At 42.2% G+C, this 26,198-nt stretch overlaps 3 protein-coding genes across 7 annotated transcripts in view; 2 read left to right on the top strand and 1 right to left on the bottom strand.

Annotated features, from left to right (window-relative positions):
• cicb (capicua transcriptional repressor b) overlaps window positions 1-2,158 on the top strand; it is a 38,400-nt gene extending 36,242 nt beyond the window's left edge. For all 4 annotated transcript variants that reach the window (XM_022210850.2, XM_022210851.2, XM_051956887.1 and 1 more), the window contains one exon: window positions 40-2,158. In XM_022210850.2, the coding sequence (XP_022066542.2) occupies window positions 40-320 (281 nt within the window). In that variant the 3' untranslated portion in view covers window positions 321-2,158. The remainder of the gene's footprint in view (window positions 1-39) is intronic.
• Window positions 2,159-2,311: 153 nt separating this feature from the next.
• On the bottom strand, window positions 2,312-8,542 carry znf526 (zinc finger protein 526). Its single transcript, XM_022210854.2, has 8 exons — window positions 8,347-8,542; window positions 7,437-7,885; window positions 7,105-7,262; window positions 6,429-6,524; window positions 5,558-6,339; window positions 5,324-5,459; window positions 3,608-5,230; window positions 2,312-2,887 (listed from the first exon to the last, which is right to left on the bottom strand). Exons 2-8 carry the CDS (start codon window positions 7,741-7,743, stop codon window positions 2,729-2,731), a joined length of 3,261 nt encoding a protein of 1,086 aa, XP_022066546.2. The 5' UTR covers window positions 7,744-7,885; window positions 8,347-8,542; the 3' UTR covers window positions 2,312-2,728.
• A 425-nt stretch (window positions 8,543-8,967) lies between these two features.
• On the top strand, window positions 8,968-25,202 carry gsk3ab (glycogen synthase kinase 3 alpha b). 2 transcript variants are annotated; one of them, XM_022210849.2, is made up of 11 exons: window positions 8,968-9,091; window positions 9,195-9,380; window positions 14,465-14,652; window positions 14,747-14,830; window positions 15,742-15,852; window positions 19,661-19,791; window positions 20,034-20,238; window positions 20,525-20,620; window positions 20,865-21,051; window positions 21,475-21,552; window positions 21,881-25,202. In XM_022210849.2, exons 2-11 carry the CDS (start codon window positions 9,206-9,208, stop codon window positions 21,946-21,948), a joined length of 1,323 nt encoding a protein of 440 aa, XP_022066541.1. In that variant the 5' UTR covers window positions 8,968-9,091; window positions 9,195-9,205; the 3' UTR covers window positions 21,949-25,202. The 2 variants fall into 2 exon arrangements, with proteins under 2 accessions (XP_022066541.1, XP_022066540.1); XM_022210848.2 differs by having other exon boundaries at window positions 9,001-9,380.
• The last annotated feature ends 996 nt before the right edge of the window (window positions 25,203-26,198 follow it).

A 26,198-nucleotide genomic window follows, 5' to 3' on the forward strand; every position in this document is an offset into this window, starting at 1 on the left:
GACATTCATTCCTGCCATCTTTTGTAACCCTGCTTCTAGCTCAGGCCACTGCAGCCTTCCAGACGAGATACTCCGATATATTTCCTACCAAAGTGTGTCTGCAGCTGAAGATCAGGGAGGTGCGACAGAAGATCATGCAGACAGCTACTCCCTCAGACGCCCCTGGTTTAGGCGCCTCCGACTCCCTCCCTGGACCTTCTGGCTCCCAGGCAGGGGAAGGATCTGGGAGAGGAGGTGGAGACCTGCAGGATGAAGAAGTGGAACAAGGGACAGAAGCGAACCCAGAGGATCCTCGGGATTCACAGGACTCTTCCAGATGAGAGATAACCGACAAGTTAGATTGACCAATCGGTGTCTGCTGACCTTTCCACCTCATACATGCTTTTACATTTTTCACGCTTATCCTCACTCTTTACTTTCCTCCGCTGGTATCCTGATTATTTTTCATCACCAACAGCCATCCTTTGGAAGTGAGTGATGTTTGTATGTAATGTTGGGACTTATCTTTTTTCTATTATATTACTCTTGCACCAAAAAAACTCTTTGAAAATCCAGTGGCCCAACAACTACCATGTATACACATACACCCTTCAAACTTTTAATTCCCACACTTGAATTAGCACTCTGTATTAACCACCTTGGAGAAAGGTCGCATTGATTCCAGTGCACAAAGGACAATTGTGTACGTCTGCACTCATTTGCCTTGAAGACGAAAAGGTTCTCTTTTGAAGAAACCTGCTTAACCCATTCTTAGACTGTTAAAAGTCAGCAGTTTTAAATGAGGATGATCTATGTTTTGATATTTGTCTCGTTTGTATTAGTTTTAGAGGTAAGAGCAGTGATGATCTGCTTGCGGAACAACCTGTATGCAGATGTGACTGTCGTGAGCTCGCGTCTTGTTTCTGCTGACATTCGGGGGCTGGGCCCTCAACAGCCAGAAATTACTTGATTGACAAAGAGTCATGCGGTGGACCTGGAAAGAGCTTGTTCTTACCTGTAGACCTTCAGGAGAGGTCTACCAGAAGTGACTGAAAAAAAAAAAAAAAACTGACTGAAACTCAAGTGAACTTCTGGCAGTGCCATCATTCCTGCGATTACCTGACTGCCCAAGTCCTCCCTTCTTGCGACTAACCCGAGCACATGCCAGTAGGTAGGAACCAAGCATTCCTGTGCCTCTCATTCACTGGTCATGAAGGAAGGAGGTGGGTCGGAGTCACTGGGCACACCCTGCCTCTTCATTGTAGAGGTCAGGCTGGTAAGACCTTAATCCTTTCTTGCCAAAACAGTTTTATCAACTTTTTAAAATGATTTGATTTGTATTTAACATTGTCATTTTCAGTTTGTTGTTGTACTATTCTTATAGTTCTTCTTATTATTATTATTATTATTATTACTCCTCATATCATTGATGTGAACCCCAGCCCTTAGTTCTGGTCTCATTGCTGGTGGGTATTTGTTTTATTTCTGCCAGCTCCTGACTTCTTGTACTAGTTTTTTTTGTATCATTTTTGAGGCAGGCGAGAGATGCTGTTACCACACTTGTACAGTTGCTCCATTGTAGTCTTCCTCAGCAAAAGGACCTGCATTGCAGTTATTTTTATCGTTCATTTCAAATGGTTCACACAACACGGACCTTTATATTCTTTCAACAGTAATAAGCCGAATGTTTTTAGACCACCCTAGTATGCCTCTCTGTCCCTCGCTAAGTTTGATTCTATAGGCTCAACACTTGTACATCTCCTTCCACCACCTCCTTCCTCCCCTCGTCACTTTATTGCTCTCTCTGAACCTCCTCTGAACAGGTGGAGAGAAAACTGGGGGAAGTGACAGGAGGGTAACGGATCAATGAGAGCTAGTAGGATATAATACTGGTTGTGTCTTTGTGCAAGACTTGGGTGTGTTGTAAATATTTACTGTAGAGTCAGTGGACTCATCATAATATTGATCAAGAAAATCTGTCATTGAACATAAATTGACTTTGAAAACACCATTACTGAAGGTAAAATACATGAAATGTACAAATAATAAATATGGCTATTAATGTTTTTGTTCTACTCCTTGTTTTGCTGTGCCAGTATGCAAGAGAGGAATTTATATAAATAAATTAAGTTTGTATCTGTATCTTTCAGTATGCAAATAAAAATAGGTGTTCACTTAATGATTTTATTGCGGGAAATGGGAAATGGGGTTTTCCTTCAGCACAAACACAGAGTGCTTTTTCTGAAGGATATCTCAGCATAATTTCTGTCCAGAGTCCACTCCAGGTGTGTGAGTGTTCATGTACTGAATGATGCTGGGGTACAAACGCTCATGATCTTGAAAAAACATTTATTCAACTATTTATAACCGGTTGACCTTTAAATACAAGAAAATCACATCAATGTCATAAGCATTAAATTAAATCATACAAATGTCATCTGAGGCACAACCAATGGTCCGTATTCCTTATTCACACATCATACATTTTAATATGCATCACTTCTAAACACTTTAATACTGATCCCTCTCAGCTTTGTAAAAAGAGGATTTTAACATACTTTGGTCTTTTTGCTGAAATTAATCAGCTCTCGTCCAGAACATTTTCATCTGGTTCCAGTAGATCAAGACTCAGAACTGAACACTCAGTCTCACAGTAGTCGATTAGCGTTTATTTTAATCAGGATTAAGACTCATGTTGGTCTCGTGAATTCTACAATAGAGCTCAAGAATAAAGAGTCTTTTTAACCCCTCAGAGGAGCTGCAGTCCGTCCATGGCGAGGCCGTTCTCCAGAGCAGTGTGGTAGATCTCCAGAGCCTGCTCCAGAGGCAGCGCTCCTCCTTCACTGGTCTCAATGATGGCGATGGTCTCCCCAAACTCATTGCACATAATGGTTGGAGTGCCCTGCGTCTGCGAGAGAGAAAATTTAGAATAAAATCAAACACAGGATCACTGAAAAGCTGCTTTCTATTTACTGGTTATAGTTTTGTACAGAAGCCACATTCTACAATTTGACCGTTTTGATCCTCAAAAGTCAAAAGATGACGGACATGGTTTGAGTAAAGCCTGAATGAATGTTCGTTTCTGTAAATCTTGGTTGTTTTACTAGTTAATTATTTGTAAAATGTCACTGGTTAGTTGTGTTACTGCTCCGAAATGAGTCATTCCACTTGACAACTTCAGAATTCTAATGCAGGTTGTAACATTTTGAACTTAAATTCTGCCCGTGAATTTAAATATTTATAAATCTTTATATTGAAAGCAGCTGTTCACATCAAGTAGATCTTTATTGTCACAGGAGTTTAAGTTCTTTTGTTCAGATGTAAGGCGAAAATAAAGATGTCTGCTGGCTGATATGTCACACGCTGTCAGAGAGACGCTCGCTGAAACCGTCAAGGTAAAAATCAACAGCTTTATTTTCACCTTATGTCTGAGCAAAAAAACATAAAACTCCTGCATTAGTAAGAAGACGTGATGAACATTTTTGAGCTCTTTATTTTCACTATGACCTGTTTAATCTGAAAAAGAGAATTTGAAAGACTGATACGTGGTTTACAAAAAAAAATTTAAAAACTAGAACTAGAAACATCATTGCAACGTCACGTTAATGAACAGAATGTCCATATTTACCTGCTGTAGATCAGAGGTTTGGATCTGGATTAGCTGTGGCTGCCCATTCACTTGTCCCACTGTAGAAGCATCTAACACTGCCACAGAGGAGCTGCTCTCCATGGTAGCTTGGGCAGCAGCCTCCTCTTCCAGCCTCTGCTGCCTGGTGTGGGTCTTCTTGTGGTTCCTGAGGTTCGAGAAGGTCTTGAAGGCTTTACCGCAAAGTGGACACACGTGTGGCCGTTCGCCTGTGTGCGTTCGCCGGTGTTCCGCCAGGTGCATACTCTGGATGAAGCCCTTTCCGCACACCTCGCAGCAAAAAGGCCGTTCACCCGAGTGCGTGCGCAGGTGCTCTCTCAGGTGTGTGTTCTGACGGAAGCGCTTTCCGCACACTTGGCAGGGGAATGGGCGTTCACCGGTGTGGACTCGTTGGTGAAGTGCTACTCCAGAGGAAGACACAAACAGTTTGCCGCAAACGGGGCACTGGTGAGCTTTCGGTCGCTTCCCTGGGTTGCACCGTGGCCGTCCGGGGCCCAGAGTGAAGTGGCTCAGTCTGTGAAGTCGCAGATTGGCAGGAGAATTGAGCTTCTTCCCACAAATGTTACAATCCAAGCCCCCCCTCACAAGACTGGCTGAATCCCCTGATTCTGTTCCTGCTGTCGTTGAACTAGAGGCCTCTGAGGTCACATCCTTGTCCAGCCCTGCTTGGTAGTGGGTCTCTTTGCTCACCTCTAGGCCTGTACCAGCTTGCACCAGCGTGGGGTGCTGCTCCAGACAGTGGCTGTCTCGTTGCCTCCTGGTTAGGAAGCCGGCCTCGCAGTGAATGCAGGGAAATGGGGCTGGAGCTCCTGGATGTTGGGTGTAGCGATGTGCTGCTAACTTGGTGGGCCAGCGAAAGGTGGCGGGGCAGTCAGGGCAGCTGAGCGTTGCGGCGCTAGAGTGGAGCATGCTGTGCTGACGAAGGTTAGACGACTGGGAAAAGGAGCGATGGCAGACGTCACAGCGGTACGGACGCACACCAGAATGGATGAGATTGTGCCTCATCAGGTTGGCTAAAGATGAGAACGTTTTGCCACAGTCAGAACACTGGAAGGGTCGCTCACCAGTGTGTGTACGGATGTGATTTCGTACGTGGATCTGCTTCTTAAAAGACTTCCCACAGATGCCACAAATAAAACTACGCTCTGGGACATGGGGCTTGCGTCGATGGTGTACGACCTGGAGCTGGGAGGGAAACGCTTTAGGGCATGAATGAGAAGAAGAAGAAGGCTCTCTGTCTGATGGCGTAAAAGAAGCAGCTTCAGCCGAGTCATTAGCATTAGACCTGACTCCTGCACAGCTCTCATCCAGAGCAGGAAGGTTTACAGCAGAGACGCTGGCATCCTCCACCTGCTGAAAATCACGAGAGTTTCCTTCGAGTGGCTCAGACACCTCCATGTTGCTGTGCTCCCCCTCCTTCTCAGCTTCACCTCCTTCCACTACGCTCTGAGAACTTTGTGTTGAATCCCCCAGCGTTTCCATCTCTTCCTCTGTGAGAGGAGCCAGCAGGTTGATTTTTGCCTCCACCCTCTGGGGATTCTTTATCTCTCTCGCTCTCTGTAGGATGGAAAGGGCAGAAGCAGATGCTCTTTTTGGAGCCAATATCTAAAGAAGACAACAGACATATGTCAAATTAAAAAGTCATACTAACTTGAGGTAGAGGAAGCAATGAGGAAGGGGATGTTGTCATTTTACTACCATAGAGACAGAGGGGGGTATGCCTGATGTGTCACGGTTGAGATGGGTTCGACGGTGGTAGAGGTACTTGGTCATGTTGGCGAAAGCTTTGTTGCAGAACTGACACTTATGAAGGGGGTCTGCTGTGTGTAACTTCCTGCAAGAAACCAGGTGGAAAAGATTACACAAAAAATACTTAAAAGTTTTCATCAGTTTATCATCATATTGGCTGCTCCAGTGTTACCAAGCCTTTACCTGTGCATGATCAGAGTCATCTCAGTGGTAAAACCGTTGCCACAGTCCACACACAGATAGCGGGCGACGCCTGAGTGTGTACGCATGTGGTGTTGCAGCGATGTTGCCTTCTTAAACACCTTGCCACATTCTGAGCATTCGTGCGTGCCCTGCTCGTGCACACGTTTGTGAGCGGCCAACCGATTGACTGAGGTGAAGGTGCGGCTGCAAAGCTCACACTGCTGGGGTTTGACCCACACGGCCGGTTTCTTCTCAGCGACTCTCATTCGTACGTCTTCCGCTTTCTCCGAACTTTCTTCCCTCCCTCGCATCTCCTCAAAGCCACTCATGACCCCTGGCTCTCCGCTCTCTTTGTCCTGGCCCAAGAAGTGTTCTCCCTGGTGCTGGAGGAAGTCCTCTGGCGTCTGGAAGAGCAGGGAGCATTCGGTGCATTCGTAAGGGTGGATGACCACCACCTCAGTCGGCTGCTGCTGCTGCTGGCGGTCTGCATGGGTGCTCTGGGCCAGTCTTAACTCCAGTCTCTGGACACCGTTCTCCAGGACGCCCAACTTTGCAGAAGAGCTTCGGCTCGCTGCAGGGAACAGATGGGGCAGTTTGGAGCGACGCTGGGTGGGAGTGGAGTTGTCTGCCAGAGCTTGAGCTGTAAGAATTTGCAGGTGCATGGTGGCGGAGCCTGGAGTGGGAGTCACGGGAGGCAGCAGGGCGGACCGGGAAGGTGCAGCAGATTTAGAGAGAGACTGACGCTTCTTCTTCTGTTGCTGCTGCTGCTGCTGGGCAAGTACCTGGAAAACACAGGAAGGAACACACGGGAAATAAATCAATAACAGATCTCACATTTATGCTTAATTGTTTAGGGTGTTTATCAAAGTACCTGAGCCAAGATCTCTCCAGCCTGCTGCTCACTCAACACGTAGTTCTGCATATTGTTCAGTGGAGTGACAGTACCATCCGGCTGTAATACATACTCCTGTTGCAGGGACACAAAAATGAACGATGAGGGTTTAGTTCCATTCAGTGAATACAATGCCACAGATAGTACACTTGTACTCTCAATTAATAAATTTACAAACAGTTTAAGACTCCTGTCACATTATTTTAGCAGATTATTTAGCATGCAACTCGTTTTAACTGTTCAGAATTGCAGTCACAGAGATAAAAGTTGCAGTCTACATTTTATTGGCCAGATCTAAGTGTAACAAATGCATGGTCGGAAAATGATTTGATTTGTGGGAAAAATACCACAATTTGCAGATACAAATGAATTGAGCACATTTCAACCATTCAGGAGTGGAAAATACGTGTTTAATCTTTAAAAAGTCGCATTTCTATTATGTTTGGTCTACATTTGACCCGGTGCTACTCCAAAATATAACTACCTTTTACCTGGTGATCTAACAAAACCATTTTTTTCAATGTCACCACCAATTTCAGGGACATATAACTTGCTGTAATAGACAGAGGCTTCCTTGACAAAGCCTTCACCACCATCTGTGGTCCAAGACTGTTTACTGCATAAACATTAATTGTGTGTGTGTTGGGTCCTTTACTGTGGTCTCTGTGTTGCTGTGTGTGCTGCTCCTGCTGTGAGTTCGCCGGTGCTCCAGCCAGGTTTCAGGGGAATCGAACAGAGCCAGACAATCGAGACACTGGTACTGAACCGGTCCCGACACCTGAGCCTCCGATCCAGCTTCTTCTGTCTCCAGCTCTAAGGAACAGTAAGAAACACAGGTGGTTAGTGCCGCCTCTTACTACCACTAAGTGTTATGCAAGTGAAAAGCAAAAATGCGTGACAAATTTGCCACTGAGATTGTACGAAGAATTCCAGTTGCACTTAGATTCAAACAGTTTCCATGCATCCAAATAGACTGAAATATTCCACCTTGTTGCTCAACCTCCATCCCAGCCTCTCTCATGTGCATCTCCTGGTGCTGCAGCAGCTCCTCCGGGTTCAGGAGGAGGCTCCCACACTCCAGACACTGGTACTGCTGGTTCTGCCCCATCTCCGGGACACCGTGGATGGTCATGGCCTCCCCTACCTCACCTTCCCCCTCGCCTTCTTGGCCGATGTGAATCTGCTGATGGATCAGCACATCCTCGAGGGTGTTGAACAGCTGGTGGCACTCGCTGCACATGTACTGGTGCTCCACATACACACCTTCTGCCTCCTCCTGCTGCTGCTCATCCATGGTAGCAATAAGTCTCTCTGTCTCTTAGGTAGATTGTGAGTGTATCATAGAAAAGGTGAGGGGCAAGTAGCTGAAATTTCACAGCGGTGTCCAATAAATGACTGCAACTTTTTACATCCAAAAGGCCAGTAGAGAAGCACACCTGTGGGGAGAAAATGTGACATTTAACACCTAATGGGGCACATAAATCAGAAGATCTGCAGCAGTATAAATGGTTTAAACTGTGCTGTGAGTGTTTCTCTCGCACAACGCACACAGTATTGCTACATGTGTAACTGACTGCACCAAAAAAAACAGTGATGCTCATACAGACGTTATGAATAAAAAAAACCGCCAACAAACATTTTCAACGGTCAGCCAAATGACGGACGTTAAGAAATCATTGTCCGGTTTCTTACAAACGTGACTCATATCTTTGTGTACAGTGTGTGATGGCATATGGAGAGCTGTTGGCGGCGCTCCCTCCGACACTGCAGACCTGTTTCTCGGCACCGCGATTTCCTGACAGCGGCTCCCCGGTTCGTCGGGCGGTCCGTCAGGCGGCGCTACCCACTTTTCCCCGAAGCTCTCAGGCTACCATGGCGGGCCCTTCTTTCCCCTTACCTCTCATTTACTCTCGTTGGACAATCCCTCGTGTAGTCGTCACTCTTCCTTCATGCGGTCGTACGTCTTTTTGTTAGTCCACCGCCAACGTCCGTGACACAGAAATCAAAAACTGAGAAGTGTCCATGGGAAATAACGTTACAAAGCGTGTAATGAAGCGTTTACCCGCCGATCGTCTCCATTTTTTTGTGATACGAAGCCCCGCCCATTGCGGTAGCCTGAGGATTTCACATCCTGTGATTGCACAAGCTGGCTGTCAATCATAAACTGTTTGTCGCTTATGGGTATTGTAGTTTTGTTTACTATTAATTTGCCTGTTGAAGTGCGGTGGTAATATTTTTTCGGTGCCCATTCTAATTTTTTTTATTCATCTATGTCTTTATTCAGTTTATTTTTAGTTCTGTAATTTATGTATGCATGTAATTAATGTGCTTTAGTGTATGTATATATTTTTTTAATTATTTTACAAACGTGTACTTACTTACTTACTATGATAATAATGTGTTGGATATTTACAATGTGTGCATAATCCCAAAGTTAAATAAATACAGTGCGTTTGGAGGTAAGCAAAGCAATAGTTGTTTTTTCTCCGTTACCGTTGTAGCGTGGATTCAAAGTCCACAACAACTCAGCTTCCCATGAACCCTTGCGAGCTTTACGACGTTGTGCGTCAACTCCCTAGTCCCCCACCATCACCGTTCTACAGAGGAAGAAAGGGGGAGACGGGCAACCTATACTGAACGCTGTAAGTGTAGTTTTTATTTATATCGAATATTGAAATCCACTTATATAGTTGAAGTCTCTGCCGGTGTGGCTAATAATAACGTTCAACCTTGCCCCGGCTTTAGTTTACATAAATATGAGCGGCAGCGGGCGGCCCAGGACCAGCTCATTCGCTGAGCCTCCCGGAGCTCCCGGACCTGCTGCAGCCGGTGCCGGATCGTCAGTAGCCGGCGGAAGCTCGACAGGAAAAACTGGGGCTTCACAAGCCAGTGGAAGCAGCTCGACGAGCTTTGGGAATTTGAAACTTCCTAGTAAGTATTATGCTATCTTTCAGAGATGAGACCAATTTGCACACAGTCACAAAACCTCGGATTAAGCGTTATTTTAAAATCATTGTGTCGGACTGTATTTAATGTCGATTATTGCCGTGGAGCTTACCTTAGCCTGCAAGATGTTAGCTAACTCGCTAACTTATGTTAGCTGCCCAGCTAACGTTAGCTGTGTTTTTCATTAAGGTAGCATTGCGATCAGAGGTTTTTATCGGTGGCTAACATTATCGTTAGCAGTGGCAGCAAGCTTAGAACTAAGCCGCGGATATTTCGACGTTAAGTAGCGTTATGTCATATTTTTTCGGCTGCATTATTTAACCATTATTAATGCACTGTAACACAAGAACAGACTTGGTGCTAGCCGACACTTTAATGTATTTGACTTTAATATCAGATGTGGAAACTGGTACTGCTGGTTCTGCCCCAGTACCAGTTTAGCTTGCTAACATATCCAGAGATTAGTTTGGAGCCATCTAGTTTAATTATTTTATATCTGGTCTTGCACAAATATTTTTGCCACACTACGGCATCGGATCAAACATTACGCTCTGTTGTAACCTGAAAACATGGAAATGCTTGTCCACAATACAGAGTCCCAGTTAGCCTTTATGTTTGCTTATTAACCAGCAAGTGTTGACCTTATCTCAACATTATCTAACTGCTCGCCTGGATGCCCACACTTAAGCACACATGAAAACATTTATACACGAGTTTAGACATCTGCTCAAGTACAAACATATTCCAGGTTATCTTTGAAAAAAGGAACGTGAGAATCTCCTAGCCTCCTGTAATTTAAAAAACAAAAAACTGTTTAGCCGAATTGTATTAGGCAGTTTACATGTTCTGAAATACATTACATTTTTTGTCCAACTTAGAAGAAGCTATTAACAGTGAAGCATTCTGTCTACTTTTATGCAAATAGTTGGATGACACTCTCTGTTCACCATTTTGACTGCTGTACTGAATACCCTTGCTTGCCAACAAGATTTTCTCCTGTTGGTTACAATGGTGTGATGACAAGAACTTGCAGAATGCTCACGGGTCATGTAGCTCTGTTGTGGTAGCAGTTGACTGAGGATCTGGAGGCTCAGACAGCCTGAAAGAGACAAAGGAAAATTAAATCACAGGTCTTGTTTCAAATCTTGAGTTTGATCAATAGCTGATCATTGCAACTGATGAAATATGAATAGAATTTACTTTTCATAGTTGATGCAAAATGATGTACTGGATTTACTACATGCAACCAATGAGCAGGTCATCAGATTTACAGTTAATATACATCCGTTTCCTTTAAAGTGCATTTAAACTTCAATCTTGCGTGATTTTCTGAATATCTCTGTCTTGGCCATCAGGATGTGTGCATTCTGTGAAATGATGTTCTTGTATCAGAGGTGCTGGGACAAAACTTAAACAGAAGTACTTTCAACACTATCTCTACTTTTGAATGCATCAGCTGAAATACAAGTACGAGTGGATACATATTTAAACTCCAGACTCAAATTTGAATATACATAGGCGATATTGAGATTTTCCTAATGGATGATACCTGCATGCTGAGGCAGTAGAAACTGTGTAGCACTGGTGATGAGGAGGCTGCTTACTGCTACTTCTACTCTCTCTGATTTTGCTGCTAGCCTATTGTCAGACAACCCTTTAGAAAGTAAGGGTCGGGTTATGGTTCCATAGAGCTGATACCTAAGATGTGCTGTCAGATCATGTCAGAATCAAATATGTGGCTTTGTGGAGAACTTGTTTAACAAGTGATATGTCTAAGTGCCGACATTGTCAGATAGTCTTTCCAAGGAGACATTTCAGTTGCGGCATTGGATTGACCACTTGAAAAGTGCCACAAATAGTTTAATCACAAATTATTGAAGGAAAGCTGGAAAGAGAAGTGCAGTGCCTAGCTCCTCTCTCACCTCCACACAACTAACCACGCCATGAAGTGGGTGTGAATGTCAGATCAGCGGTGACACAGACAGACTCTATTTGACATTGAAAATTTGCAGGAGTGGGTTTCTGACTCTCGGACCATCTGAAAGGCAGTTCCAATATAACATTAACCTAGCTTAGAGTAACTGATCAGCAGTTTTTTAATGCAGCAATGAAGAAACGATTATTCTTGATGTGTTTAATAATACAATCTAACACACTGGTAAAAACGACATTTTTGACAATACTGAAAATCACTCTGACAGCAGAAGGTAGCATTTCTGTTTATGATTTGTTGTGATCTAACAAAAAGTTACAATTCTTAAAATGTGTTCCGAACGCAATTTCCTACTAATACGTACTAATGTGAACAAGCATTTAGTTCCAGCTTTTACTCCTAACTGACCATTTGAAATACTAGAAACAAATTTGTTTGAAAAAAAAGTATTATCTAGCCCTGCTAAATAGTATTTGTCCAGTCTAGCTGTCTGATCAACAAATTATTTAGCTATTAATAAAGGCGACAGTGGTGCATGTTATGTGACTCTGACTGGCTTTGCAGATGTATGGATTGAAAGGCATCAGTAGTTTTGGAGTGATTTATCGAAGCCCCCTGGTCTATATAATAGTAACAGTAATACTAGACCACTGATGATAAAATATTAGTTGTAATTTATCGTGCACCTACTGATCATTTTTGCCAAATTAAAAGTGTGCTTGAGTTTTACACTAGTAAACAATCTCCAAGGTAGTTGCTCATGAAGTGTGATGATGGTCACTCTCCCTCAGTTATTAGGCTTGTGTTTACGTATCAGAAACCAAAGCTATTCACTGACAGCTGGGCTCATCTCTGCATTATTCAAGACACCGTCATGCTCCTTATTGAACGCTTTCTCCTCTGATTTAAGTTCTTTAAAATGAAAGCGAAGATGATGCTGAGATGAAATGCAAAGGCGCAGTGTATGGCACGGCTGTAATATAATAATGTGCAGGAACCACACAGTGACTGACTGCAAAGCTGAATATTTCCTACTGACCTCAGGGGAGAGATAAGATTTAGGGCAATCATGTGAATATGCCACCCGCTGCTGTTTATTGTTAACCTTAGGAAAAGTTTTGACTGGAAATTTTCAAAAAATAGAGTATACTTTTGTAATTTGTTAGAAAGAGTCAGTTGGGGATAGTAGTCTGATTTATTTATTTTTTATTCACTAAATCATCAAACGATTTTGGTTAAAGCGTGTGGATTTATCCATCCATCCATCCATCCATCCATCCATCCATCCATCCATCCATCTTCTATACCCGCTTTATCCTGAGGACAGCAGCCTGAACAGGTCACAAAGATCAGTGTACGCTCATACTCATAAACACAAGAAATTTAGAATCGCCAGGTAACCAACAATGCTTGACTTTGGCCTGGAGCACCTGGAGAAACTCCATGCAGGTACAGGGTGCAGAGATGTTGCGATTATAACCCAGGACTTTCTGGCTGTGTGGCAACAGTGCTGCTCCATATGTATCCATGCATGCAGAAATGGCAACTGATGAAGCCAAACGATCACATTTGTCTTGTTTTCTTGTGCTCGATTCGTTTGGTTTTGGGATTTATTTGGGCCTTTTTTTTTTTTAAAGAGACCAAAATGTATTGTTGTCTTACTCCATTTTGAATGTTGGAGGCACACTAGGCATCAAGAAGGGTCCTGTTGAGACAGGCGAAGTGAGCAAGCCCAGAAAATGGTAGCACCTCTGGGTGTGCTACTGTCCATGCAATTTTATTACAGGCTCTGACAAGTCTTTTGGCAATGCGCCTCTTCATCTGCTGTTCTTCCCCTCCTCTTGTTGTTGCCTCTGGTGCCCATTTGTCAGATCATTCTTGACCCTACACGTGCACAGACGTAAAACACTTGAGCAGCTCCTTGACCCTAACTTGAGATGTCACATATAGTTAGATGTTTAGTGTCTCCGTTTGCCTCATTTCTGCAGTGAGAAATCGGCCTAACCATGACACTGTTTGACTAGTTGGAAACACACACCATGTATGTATGTGTGAAACCCTCTCTGAATGCCAGAGTCACACTTGTCCTTCAAATGATGCGCTAGGATGTAATGGCCATTTTACTGCATCCCAGTTCCTAAGGCAACTTTGTCAGCAAAACTTCTAAATTTTGACCTGTCACATTTAGATACATTCGGTCCAAAGTTTTACAGAATTTTCTACATTTTACTAGTATCATGTTGGTACTAAACTTGCTTATCCATGTCCACTAAGGCTTTTCTACTGCCGTATGTTTAGTAACATACAACATGTACCAAATACAACTATGTGATTAACTTACAGAGGGAATAAATCTAGTCATTCATGGATGATGTACGTAAATTATTGTAGTGGTGGTATTGACATAGATGAGAGTATACGGTTGCTGAGCTGAAACGGTATCTGAGACTGTTGAATTGTGTTCAGATTGGGTTAAAACTACGCCGGGAATGGCTCAGCGCATGTCTCACAACCTGGATTTGAGACGCATTGCAAACTGGGCTGCACTTTGCTGCTGCACGGAGTTTGAACGAGGCTAAACTGACTTACCAAAACCATGCCGCTATAGGCAGTATTACTGGGTAGACAAAGCAAAGAAATGGCTGCAAGGAAAACAGAAAGATTTTGTACAATACTGAATGAAAATTTGGTGTTATGATTTGAGATTTTAGCTGTAGCATATTTGGAATACTGATGTGGTCTCAGATTATCGTTAATTGTGGTGACAAAGGATGGTTCCGTGACATCAGTCTCAAGGGACTGGGTCAGGGACAGTTGACCTAAATCTTGTGCATGACTTCACAGAAGTTGAGGCAGGTTTTACTCTGGGGAGCAGGGGGAAAGTGTTAATCTTGGTGTTTAGCTTCTCTCTGTGGCGGATGTTCGTTTAAAGGCTGAACCGGACAGGGTTGTATTCACATGATTTTATCAATGAAGAATGTGTGTTTGTTATGCCAGTATTATTTCAATGCAGTTTCTTTTGTATTATCTAAATGTAAAGATATGCAATTTTGGTTTCGAGACCAAACTTCTTGACCAAATCAGTTGTGTACTTCAGGATATCTCTGACTAGCTGCATTCATTCTGTCATTCACAGGAGACAGTGGCAAAGTGACGACAGTGGTAGCCACGCCTGGCCAGGGCCCTGATCGCCCACAGGAAGTGTCCTACACAGACATAAAGGTTATAGGAAATGGGTCCTTTGGAGTTGTCTACCAGGCACGCCTCATCGACAGCCAGGAGATGGTGGCAATTAAGAAAGTTCTCCAAGACAAAAGGTTTAAGGTATGCTTAGACAGGCTTTCATGATGAGATGAATGCTGCTGTTTGACACCCTCTGTATTTCTCTCACTTTTCCCGTTTCTTTTCTTCAATGCAGAATAGGGAGCTGCAAATTATGAGGAAATTGGACCATTGCAACATTGTGAGGCTACGTTACTTCTTCTACTCCAGTGGAGAGAAGGTGTGTATGGTCTCGCCTTAATGTTGTATGAAGTTTCTAGATGGAGCACTGTGCTTCCACGCCCAGGTACTTAATGGTACATGAATGACTGATGATTCATAGACATGTTTTAGACAGGTTGCTCTTGGTCTTTATTGTACAATACTCTTTGCCAATAGTTATGGGGGTCCAAATTTTTTGCTAGTTGCTCATTGATTATTGTAGGTTTATAATCTCTCCTGTGACTTGAACAAGTAAAACTGGAGATACTAACTTTGTGACACACTGACAGGCAAGTTAGCCTTTTGGTCAGCAACTTTCCTTCTGTACACCAGAGACAAAATATATGTGCCTCTAAGTTCCTTAACTCAAGCTACATCTTTATGTTAGCTATGTTCAGCTATATTCTGCCAAATCCAGAACAGCAAACATAAAGCACTCCTCTCAAAAGCATAGAATTGCTCTACAATTCAATGTATTGTAACTCTACTTCTGTACAACTTTAGAAAATCATTTCAAATGAGAAACAACAGAACTATTTTATTACTGCGTTGGTATCTATGAGTTAGCATTTCCTTCCTATAGCAGTGCTTGTAGTTTAGCCTGCAGTAGCACAGTTTTCACACTCCCATTACTGTGTGTTTTATTACAGTTACATTACTGCAGATCCAGTCAGCTGTATAATCATTATAGCACATAATTGTTTGAGATGGTTCAAAGCATAAAATAAATGTTTAATTTCTTTTCTCACGTCTTTCTAATAAATACATAAAACTGCATTTTTAATGCTCCCTATGTACCGTTTGAGGTTTTTGTTTATATTAATACTAATTTGCTTTTTGTGAAGAAATATCTTGATTTGGAGTGGTTTAGATTCATTTTCTACCTGTATTTTTACATTTTTTTTGTTCCTGTTTTTCCCTTTTTACCAGAAAGATGAGGTGTATTTGAATCTTGTGCTGGACTACGTCCCGGAGACAGTGTACAGGGTGGCTCGGCACTTCAATAAGGCCAAGACCACCATCCCCATCATTTATGTTAAGGTAGGTGGAGGCAAAACGCACACACTACTGGATGTGCTCATAACGGTATTTTCCCCTCACTGTGTTTACCAAGAGCTTCCAGTGATTCTTACAACTTCAAATTTCCTACAATGGAATGATTGAAACACATGCATCTTTGTCAGATAAACAGTCATCCGTTTTGCTCCTTTCATAGATTTGTTACAGGTTTTCTGAAAATGTAATAAAATCTACAAACAGCAACTCTAATATTTTGTTGTTGTCCTGTGGCCATTTTCACCTCAACTGAGTACTTTTGGTAACAATCCATAAGCCTCTGGTTGTGTTTTTGACCACTCTTCATGACAGAATTTACTCTAACCCAAACTAAATTTGTTGTCGCACAGTTTACACATTCTCAGTGGGTTTTAAATCAGTACTGTGGGAAGGCCAGTCGAAAACCTTAATTCTAGCCCAATTCATCTATTTCTCTACCACTTTTGGTGTGTGTTTACGGCCATTGTCTTGTTGGAACACCCAGCGACATTCAAGACCCAGCCTTCAGGTCAGACCTAATAACATTTCTGTATCACTTTGAACATGGCACACGTCTGAACTGAACCGTCACATTAGCGGATAGGTGAGCACAAGCAGCGATACTTTGAGTTGTGTCAAGTGATTTAGGGAAGGATTATTTGACATTTCAGTGGTAAAAAATCATTTGAAACCCTGCAAGATGTGAAGAGAAGCTGACATTTTTCTTCCAGCTCTTTGGAACTGTCTCCTCTGAGTTTGTTTAATACCTTCAGCATCAGACAGCAGCAGGATCTTTATGTGCGTCTCGAAAGATGGACTTTTGAGATGGAACAACAGTGCTTAGTTAAATTCCTATAATTATAAATCATCTGCAAGAGAGCATGGACAGCAGATCACTCCGGACCAGGACCTGACAGCAGGTCACATTGTGTAGGTCCACATGTCTTCACATCAGACAGGTGACCTGCTACACACAATATGGCAGTTTAGTCTCTGGTTAGTTCTTTGTAGTTTATTACATTACCATTAGACAGTGGTAGGATACATGAGTGTGTCAAAAAAGAGATAGAGCTGTTGTGCACTGGTCAATAGTATTAACTCCATTTATTAGGTCATAATTGAATTGTCCAGACACAGAGAAAGGGCCGATCAGTATCTAAGAGCAGGTCACGTTATGTACTTTTCTTCACTTCAGACAGGAGAGTTGTCATACAGTCACAGTTTATAGACTACAGATACTTATTGTAGAGAGATGGATGGATAGAGGGATGGACACTTTATGCATCCCCTGGGGGAAAATTCAAGATGCACACATTTTGTTACATCACAGCTGGTTGAGCCCTGAACCTTTAGTGTAATTGTTAAACAAACCACTAATAAACTTGGCTTTTTGTTTGGACACTTTGATCAGCTGCTGTTAGTTTAGTATTAGTCTCTTATTGCACTTTGTGTATTGACTAGTCTCACGTGAATGACAAATATCGCATGTGTACCACATAGGGTGTATCGAAATGCTCAACTCACGAAACAATACGAAACGGGGCTCACGATACAAAATACTCTAGATATAAAATGAAGATTAAAGAAAATCCCCAACAGTAGGAAGTTATACAAAAATCTAATTTGCTTTATTTTCTTACTTATGCAGACATGCAAAAAATATCACTGTTCTCTCGTCGTTTACATAGGAAGCCAAAATAAGTCCACACAACCGATTTATTTGACGAAGGAGCATCAGCTAATTCCTCAACCTCGTCTTCCTCCGTTCTGAAGCGAGTGTTTTGCTACGGTAGGTGAGGAGGGTCAAACATCATCAGTCTCAGTGGTGCGCGGCGCCTCGTCGCGTTTTTTTTTTTATTTCGTGCGTCCCTGAGTTTTATTTTGTCATTTTTTTTATTTCGTGGAATTTTTTTATTTCGTCATTTTTTTTATATACACCCCTAGTACCACGGTGCGCTCTGGTGCTGTGGTAAGAGCCACAGAACCTTCTTCAAGAAGGCCTTTTTTTGTCCTTGTGATCAGCAACAAACTTCAGCCAAGCTTTAAATTGTCATTTCAGGAATAAGGGCTTTCATCTTGCAGTGTAGTCTCTCGGCTTATAATGACATAAAACACGCTTTACTGTGGACACCGACGCCTGTGTTCCGTCAGCTTCTAGTTCCATATAGACCTGCTTTTTGGTGATTCTTGGTTTAATCTGGACCATTCTGACCAATTGTCTGTCAGCACCAGGTGATGGTGTTTTCTTCCTGATCAAACAACTGTGCCATGCATGTTAAAATTACATTTATTTCCACATTTGATGTTGGGATCTGAAGCATCTTTAAATTGTCTCCAAGTAATTTTGCTCCAAGTCAATTATTTGCTTTTTCAGATGTGTGTTCTGCTCCTTAGACTTTTTCATTGTAGCATTTCTGGCTGAGTCTAATGAGTGTATCAAATGGGCCCTGTTTAAATTGACTGAGAAGTCAGCAGCTGTAATCTCTCAAAAGAAAGGAAAATGTCATTCCACAAAGAAAATTTGATTATCACAACGTTCTACATCACCAATAATGTTGAAGTAGCTGCGTGTAAATTTTTCACCCAACAGATTTTTTAAAATATTTCTAGAAGACCTATAATAAATCTACGAAAGAACCAAAACTCAAAGACTGTCATGATGTACATGGTCTTTACAAGTGGATGTAAACTTCTTTTCACGACTTTATAGATAAAAAATGCAGTTAAAATCTTACATGCAACAGCACTGTCTGACTACAGACAAAGTTATGTTGAATCCAATGCATGCCAATATTATTTTTTATCCCTTTTAATTTGTCTTTCAAAAAGCTGAGGTCGTCTTTTCTGATTTCTCTTATTTTTTGATGAAAATGTGAAATTAATGCTCCAGAAATGTTTTTAGTTGTAACCTGTAGTGCTGGTTTTTGGGGAGCTCTGACACCAGGAATGCAAAACAACCTTAAATTTTATGACAGTCTGCAACTCATCCCTCTTTGCATAAAATAATGGAGGAGACAGCATTTAAATATTTCTTCTAAGGCTTTTAAATTGAGTAATTTTTCTTCACCCCTTATGTTATTTTGGGGTGGAAATGCATTGTTGCTGCATCAGACACCACACAGCTGCCTTCATCTAAACAAACCTATATAGCATTTCCAAAAACAGAAAAAGGGCACATGTAGATGCCAAACTTTGCGTAGTCACCTTTTGTAAGAAATCATATTGCTGTTTGATAATATTGAGACAAATATCTTTTTTTGTATTTGTAGCACTCTTAACCATGTTCATTAGTTCAGTGTTTTAATAACTTACTGGCTTGTGACCCATTTAAATACATCAAGGTTTACCTGCAGCTCCTCAGCACAGCTTTAGGTGGCTATAAATGTGCATGCAGTTGCACGAAAGGGCAATTATTTATTTGTTAAATATTAGCATATGTAAGAAAGAGTGGAGTTGCAGTGCATTCTACTGGACAAACTATGATATGACGCCATTTTTTAAAAGTTCATCCAATTTTTTTCTGCAGTAAATGTGATCATTGAAGGCCACGTCGTCCCAAATGATTTTCTGTCACACGTTAGCAGGTGTGATCACAAAACCGGTATTAAATTGGATTCTGAATGGTGTTAATAGTGTCTTAAAGCATTCTAAATTGAAGTTGATGAAAGCAGCAGAAAGCCTAACGGAGCGCTGAAGCTGTGACGTCTCACATGAGCTGTGTCCTCAAATGCTTTTTGCCTTTTTTCTAAGAATTTGTATGTGTGTCTCTTAAGCATTGTCGGGCATTACGCCAATCCTCCCTTTCACCCCTCAGGTGTACATGTACCAGCTGTTCCGCAGTCTGGCTTATATCCATTCCCAGGGCGTGTGTCACAGAGACATCAAGCCTCAGAACCTCCTGGTGGACCCAGAGACGGCCATCCTCAAACTCTGTGACTTTGGCAGGTCAGTAGCAGACGCTGTCCATGGACACATCTGTCTGTCTTTCTGTTGTGGCGACTGTTGGTGTCTCACTGTGCATACTAAAATGACTGTCAGTTCGTGTAACTATCTTCGTCAGTCTTGGCTTTCCCTATGTGGATGTCTCGATCACTTCCATGCTCTAGTTTTGTGACACTCATGCTGACTGGCACTTTTCCTCCTCGACTGTCTGTTGATCATCATCTCCTTCTTCTAACATCTTCTAGTGCAAAGCAGCTGGTTCGAGGGGAGCCAAACGTGTCCTATATTTGCTCACGGTACTATCGTGCCCCAGAGCTCATATTCGGCGCCACCGACTACACATCCAACATCGACATCTGGTCAGCCGGCTGTGTGTTGGCTGAGCTGCTGCTGGGGCAGCCCATCTTCCCTGGGGACAGTGGAGTAGACCAGCTAGTAGAGATCATCAAGGTAAAGGAAATGTGTTGTAAACAGTTAAAAAAAAAAACATTAAGTGAGATGGTTTGGTGGGACTGTGTAATATTTAGTAAGTGTACGAATTGATATCCCAGCGCTGCATATGTGCAAAAACAACCATTTAAAGAGATTTTGAAGTCCTACATACAGCTCAACCCATGAGCACTTAAAATATGAAAACAGGTGTTATTATTATGTAGAGCAATATATCTATAAAGGCAATGCACCCTAAAACTGATAAACGGATTAAATTTGCAAACTTCTCTCTCCTGATTGTCAGGTTTTGGGGACACCAACAAGGGAGCAGATCCGGGAGATGAACCCTAACTACACAGAGTTCAAATTCCCACAGATCAAAGCACACCCTTGGACTAAGGTACGGTCACATCACTGGACTATGTTGGTGCTGAGCAGCAGTTCACGATGCAGTCATCGTCAAAATAAGTCCCAAAGTTGTGAGAAACTGAAATTTCATGTACATATCAATTTTGACTAGATATAAATAGGTTTTTGTGTTTTGTTTTTGAAATACTTTACACTTTAAATGACATAGAAAGACATTCCTTCTGGAACCGCCTATCATTTGTCAGTGCAGAAGCTAATTTTTTTCACTTTGTCAGGTGTTTAAGCCTCGTACCCCTCCAGAGGCCATTGCCCTCTGCTCTCGGCTGCTGGAATACACACCAGTGACCAGGCTGTCTCCCTTAGAGGCGTGTGCACACGCCTTCTTCGATGAGCTGCGCCAGCCCAACACCCGCCTGCCCAGTGGACGAGAACTGCCGCTTCTCTTCAATTTCAGTCCCGTTGGTCAGTTTGCTTCGTATTGTCTCTTTTCTGTTATCCGTTTCTGAAATTTTCACTCAGGGCTGAACAGATATTATCATTGCTACATGAGTCACAGTTTTAGCAAGGATGGTCATTTGTGCATTTTTTTTTTCCATTGAAACAAATATAATGCTGAGTTCTGTACTGAACTTGGAGATCGATCAAACAATGCTTCATCTATATTGTTTTTTAATTAACCTTTATGAAACATTTACAGCTCCTACATTGTGGTTATTACACTTTCCCATATTGCTATTTTGATAATATTTTGGTTAATTGTTCAGTCTTATTTTCACATATTGCTACAAAGATGCTCAGAGTTGATTTCCTTCAAATATCAACCATAATGTTATCGTGCCAGAACGATGTTATTTAAACCCTTGTTTGTCTTCTCCACTCTCTCAGAGCTGTCTATCCAGCCCCAGTTGAACTCCACACTCATTCCTCCTCACGCTCGTGCACAGACATCGCCTGCCTCACATGGTATGCATGGTAACAAAATGACTCTTCCAGTTCTGTCGTTATCATTGTCAGTGTTTTAGTGGCTGCCTACAAGTGTTCCGGGAAGGATAGAGTTTTTCAAAAAAGGCTTTATTGATGTTTTATCTGTGATATTCAATTATGTGTTGACAGCATCTTAGTTAAGTCACACTTTTTACACTCGGGATGAGCAGAGCTCAAACACCGAATGTGTCCTAAATGACATGTTAGATATTTTAATGAACTATGTACCAAAAAAGTAACAAAATTGCTCCTGTGAGATGAAGATTGGCTGTTGGTCAACACATGTGCTCTCTTTTCCCCCCTGCAGAGGGCAGTGTGTCAGACAGTACCGCCCAGCCCAGCTCAGCACCTGGATCCCTCAACAACAGCACCTGAGCATTAATCCCTCTGTCATATTTTCTGTTTCTTCCCCCATTTTCCTTTTCTTTCCTCTGCTCCTCTCCCTCTCAACCTTCCTCCTGGCTCCAAACCCCTACAATAGGAAAAAAAAGAAAAAGAAAACTAGACACACCCACATAAACACTCAGCGTTGCTATGTTCCCTGAATGCTAACGATTTCCAGTAGAAAACGATGCCTACAGCTCCTTGCTTCAGAAAGCTGCGGGTTGTTTTCAAAGCATTTTGGTAACTGAGCTTCAGCTTAAAGCAAGCTGCAGCTTTAAGTCTGAGGTGGCCCTCGTCTGGCTTCTAAGAATAATAAACCTTTCCATTGGTTTGGTAGGATGTTTAGGAGATGTGGAGGAGGGTTGTCCATGTTGTGTAGATTCTCTGTATTATAATCAATCCTTTTAAAAGTTTGTTTTATTTACACTGGCTAATTTTATGTGTGGCCGTGGTGCCATAGGTTTGGATCCTGATTGGCTATGAAACTGAGAATAAGGGCAGCATTTAAGGCCTCGCTCATATTGACAATCATCCTCAGTAGGGTCAAAAATGACAGTCTTTTACTGTACATAGCATTCGATTGTACAGCCCACAGTGTAGACTTGTGGCTCTACTGTCTCTTTCCCCCCTGAACTCTATTCAAGTTATCAGTTTACCAAGCCCAGTGGTGAACACATGAAGATTGTTTTTTAGTGTTCCACTTTACTGGCATTTAAGATAGGAAGTGGTTTTAAATTTTATTGCAAAAGAGAGCGCCACAGCCGGTCTTTACGGTTTGTTTTTGAGTATTAGCTCCTTAACTGCCTTTTATTTGAATGCAGGGATGAGAATTTTCCGCGGAATCCCGCGGATTTTATCATTGCCAGGGTCATTCTTGTGAATCGTCTAAATTCGAGGAGAATTTTTTTTGGGGGGGGGGGGTGAGGTATGTTTATGGTCGGCGAGTCGTAATATCGAACGGCTGCTAATATCCACCGCACTGAATGCTAGCTGTTACTCAGTGAGAGCAGTCATGTACAGTACTGTAATCGAATCACCATGAAGTATAGAGTCCAGGGATGGGAATTTTCCGCGGATCCGCCGATTTCCACCGATTTCATTTCAAGTTTGAACACTTTATTGTCGCTGATACTCCCGCGAGATGGTAAGGACGTTAACGATAGCTTGTTAACGACGATTGTAAACGGCCCAGCGATTGGAAGTCGCTGCGCCGCCGCCGCACACATACCCCCCCCCTCTCAACAACTTTCCGCTGGAATCAGAACTTGCTGATCTCATCCCTGTGAATGAGAGGGAGCTTTACACGAGCAGAGTGCATATCTTCAGTTTCGTCATTCTGAGCTCATGTCTTCATTGTTTAAGCGGGAAACCAAGCGTTTCGTGTTCATTCTCAAGTGAGTGTTGCACATCTCCAAAGGGTCTAGAGGGAAACAAAGGGGCAAGTTTTGTGTACTGTCCAGCTCTTAATGTAACAAACATCACAGAGAGCGAGAGAGAGAGCTGTAACTGTGGGCATCCAGCTGCATCTGATACAGAAGCCTCAATGTCTTCAGTGTCATTAACACAGTCGTCTAGCATTGTAGGGTGAATAATCACCTCATTAATTTTGTCACTTTACGGTGTTAGGTGTCATATCAACTACGGTTGTGTTGAAGAGCCAATACAGGTGCAGGGCGGTGCAGACTAACTGCTGGATCCTTTCACCGCTTACTTGATTCATCTCAGCCAGTATGCACAGTTAGTGTTTGTACAAGACTGTGAACTCATTTTATTTGGTTTGTGAGGGTGATCTGTAGAGGTCCTCTTTGCCCCTTTCTAAACAGCCTGCCTTTGACGCTCATATCATGTTCTTCTTGTCATGTATCGGTGGTCAGAGCTGATATGGAATGATTCATGGAGCCATCAGTCCTTTGCCGACGTGGACTAGTGTTTTTTTTCTTCCAACAACGCACATGTGCATGTTCAGTCCAAGTTTAGCACACTATGTTACTTCCACTGTTATCAGTAATAATCAGACCAGGAATTATGCTCAAAACCTGAAACCCAACAGCTTTTGGAGCCTCCCCTCCCATTCCTTCTTGTTTTCATCCCTCTGCCTTTTCCTTCTGTCCTCCTTTTTTCACTGCTAAACTGTAAATATCAAGTACCTTTTATTTTATTTTGTTATTTTTGTTATTATTGTTATTATATTGTTGTTCTTGTAATTTTTTTTTCTCTAGTAGACCGGTGCAGCAGCAGCCGGACTGTTTATCCTCAGTCGCAGTCTGTAAATATGATTTCATTTCAGTCCCTGGTTAAGGAGGGGAAAACAGAACAAAATGTTTCATTTTTATTCTCTCTCCCTTCATTCCTCTCTTCATAACTTTCCCTTTTCCCCATAATTGCTGTCATAACTGTTTTATTTATTGTATTGTGTTTGGGGGAGGGGGGGTCTTTTCTGAAATTGGGGGATTTTTTTTTTTTTATTCCAGATATTCGTTAAGCAGTGTCACATGCAAAACTATTTCACATCCAAGATACTGTACTCAGATCCAGACATTGGAGTGTGCTTTCCAATCAGTGGTGGTGTAGGTATGCAGGCACGCATGCTAGCCAACAGGTGGAACTCCAATTTTTCATCTAACTTCAGTGTGAAGGGAATGTTACAAGCCTCTGGATCTGTGGGATCGTGGTGTAGGGAGGAAGAATGGATCAGTGTGTGTGTGTGTGTGTGTGTGTGTGTGTGTGTGTGTGTGTGTGTGTGTGTGTGTGTGTGTGTGTGTGTGACTGTGTGTGTGACTGGAGAAAAGGGGAAAGTCAATCTGTCCACTGACATGTATCATCTCCTTTGTCTGACTGTTTCCTTTTTTTGCTTGGAGTGTCATGTAAGTGTAACAGGTCTGGCCTGTTATTACAGTAAGTATGTTTGACAGATGGTGAGTTTCAAACGGCTCAGCTGCAGGGAATGTATGTGTGTTTGTATGCGCACTGGCAACAATGGACATTATTCTCTGTACTTCTTGCCAAAAGAACAGCTGGCTCAATGTGCTATTTTAATGTTGTTTTTTCATCTTCTGATTTGTCACATTTTGTTTTTAATTTGCTGTGACCCTGCTCTATTACCACCATTGACCGAGGGTAAAATGTCATTGTTGAAAAGAGAACAGTTGGATAAAGGAGATAATGACGAGAGAGGGATGGAGGGAGAGACCGTTTTTGTTTGTTGGTATAAATAATTAAACTCATTAATAAAGTGATGAAACTGTTCTGTGTCACATTCCTGATTCAGCTATGTTTAGATGAGGGGACATGGAATAGTGACATTGCAATAACACGTTCACTGAGTGCTCAAAAACCTACCAATGCTGCCAGAATGTGTAACACAAAGCGAGACTACCAGCCAGGCAGTGCTGCAGGGATGATGTAGTTAAATAGAAAATATCTTTGGCAAAATGCATAATCTACAGTTCACTTTGTTTATCCAGCCAGACATTTCAGGATCAGGCAAAAAATCCATTACTGTTACCTGTGAAATCAACGATGTTACTCTAATTTCTAATGGATCTACATTTATAAAATGAATTCTAGTGACAACTCTCGTTTTCAGTTGCAAAAATATGATCTAATTAGCCTTGACTCGATGCAATGTGAATAGTCAGGGTCACTAAAGTTAAGATGATTCCTAATGGGGAATAGGGATGTGTGTATATTTTACTTAATACATCCAGTTGTTTCTGTTCACCGTCTCATTTTACTTCAACCCACAATCCTGAACCTATTTGTGCCACCAAGGATATAAGGATCTAATGTTTCTGCATCATTGATCTGTTTCACTTTTGTGCTGAGAAAATGAAGATGGAGAGTAATCTAGTTAACAGTAAAATGAAGCAAAAGGACTTTTTGTAAGATTCTGGATAATCATTAGGATATTTACTATAGCATGCTTTATTTATTTATTGCTGATCGTATAGTGCTGCAACATCAGAAATTTCATCACAGTAGGACAAATAATGGATTATCTTCAGTGATCATATGAGTGATTGGTGGATACTAATTGGTAAATGTCTCATGTTCTTCGTCCTGCTGGCGACTCAGGAAGTAGTTTGATGTCATCTGTTTTACATCAGGAGGTTCCTGGACTACGAAGCAGGATTTGAGGTTATCGAGATCCCTTAATGTTAAACACTGGGTTTCAATACTGTGATGATGGTTCACTTCTTACGTCTCCGTGGTAACTTGGTAACTGCTCCGTAGCAGGTTAT

This window comes from Acanthochromis polyacanthus, chromosome 12 (genome assembly GCF_021347895.1).
Source record: "Acanthochromis polyacanthus isolate Apoly-LR-REF ecotype Palm Island chromosome 12, KAUST_Apoly_ChrSc, whole genome shotgun sequence".
Classification (NCBI taxonomy): domain Eukaryota; kingdom Metazoa; phylum Chordata; class Actinopteri; family Pomacentridae; genus Acanthochromis; species Acanthochromis polyacanthus.

Bases quoted from the DNA above. Each gene is read 5' to 3' on its own strand.
- gsk3ab (XM_022210849.2), top strand. From the start codon at position 9,206: ATGAGCGGCAGCGGGCGGCCCAGGACCAGCTCATTCGCTGAGCCTCCC. The intron at 9,381-14,464 runs GTAAGTATTATG...TGTCATTCACAG, and splicing joins TGGGAATTTGAAACTTCCTA to GAGACAGTGGCAAAGTGACG. The intron at 15,853-19,660 runs GTAGGTGGAGGC...TTCACCCCTCAG, and splicing joins TCCCCATCATTTATGTTAAG to GTGTACATGTACCAGCTGTT.
- znf526 (XM_022210854.2), bottom strand. From the start codon at position 7,743: ATGGATGAGCAGCAGCAGGAGGAGGCAGAAGGTGTGTATGTGGAGCAC. The intron at 6,340-6,428 runs GTACTTTGATAA...TGTGTTTTCCAG, and splicing joins CTGGAGAGATCTTGGCTCAG to GTACTTGCCCAGCAGCAGCA. The intron at 5,231-5,323 runs GTAGTAAAATGA...TGTCTTCTTTAG, and splicing joins TACCCCCCTCTGTCTCTATG to ATATTGGCTCCAAAAAGAGC.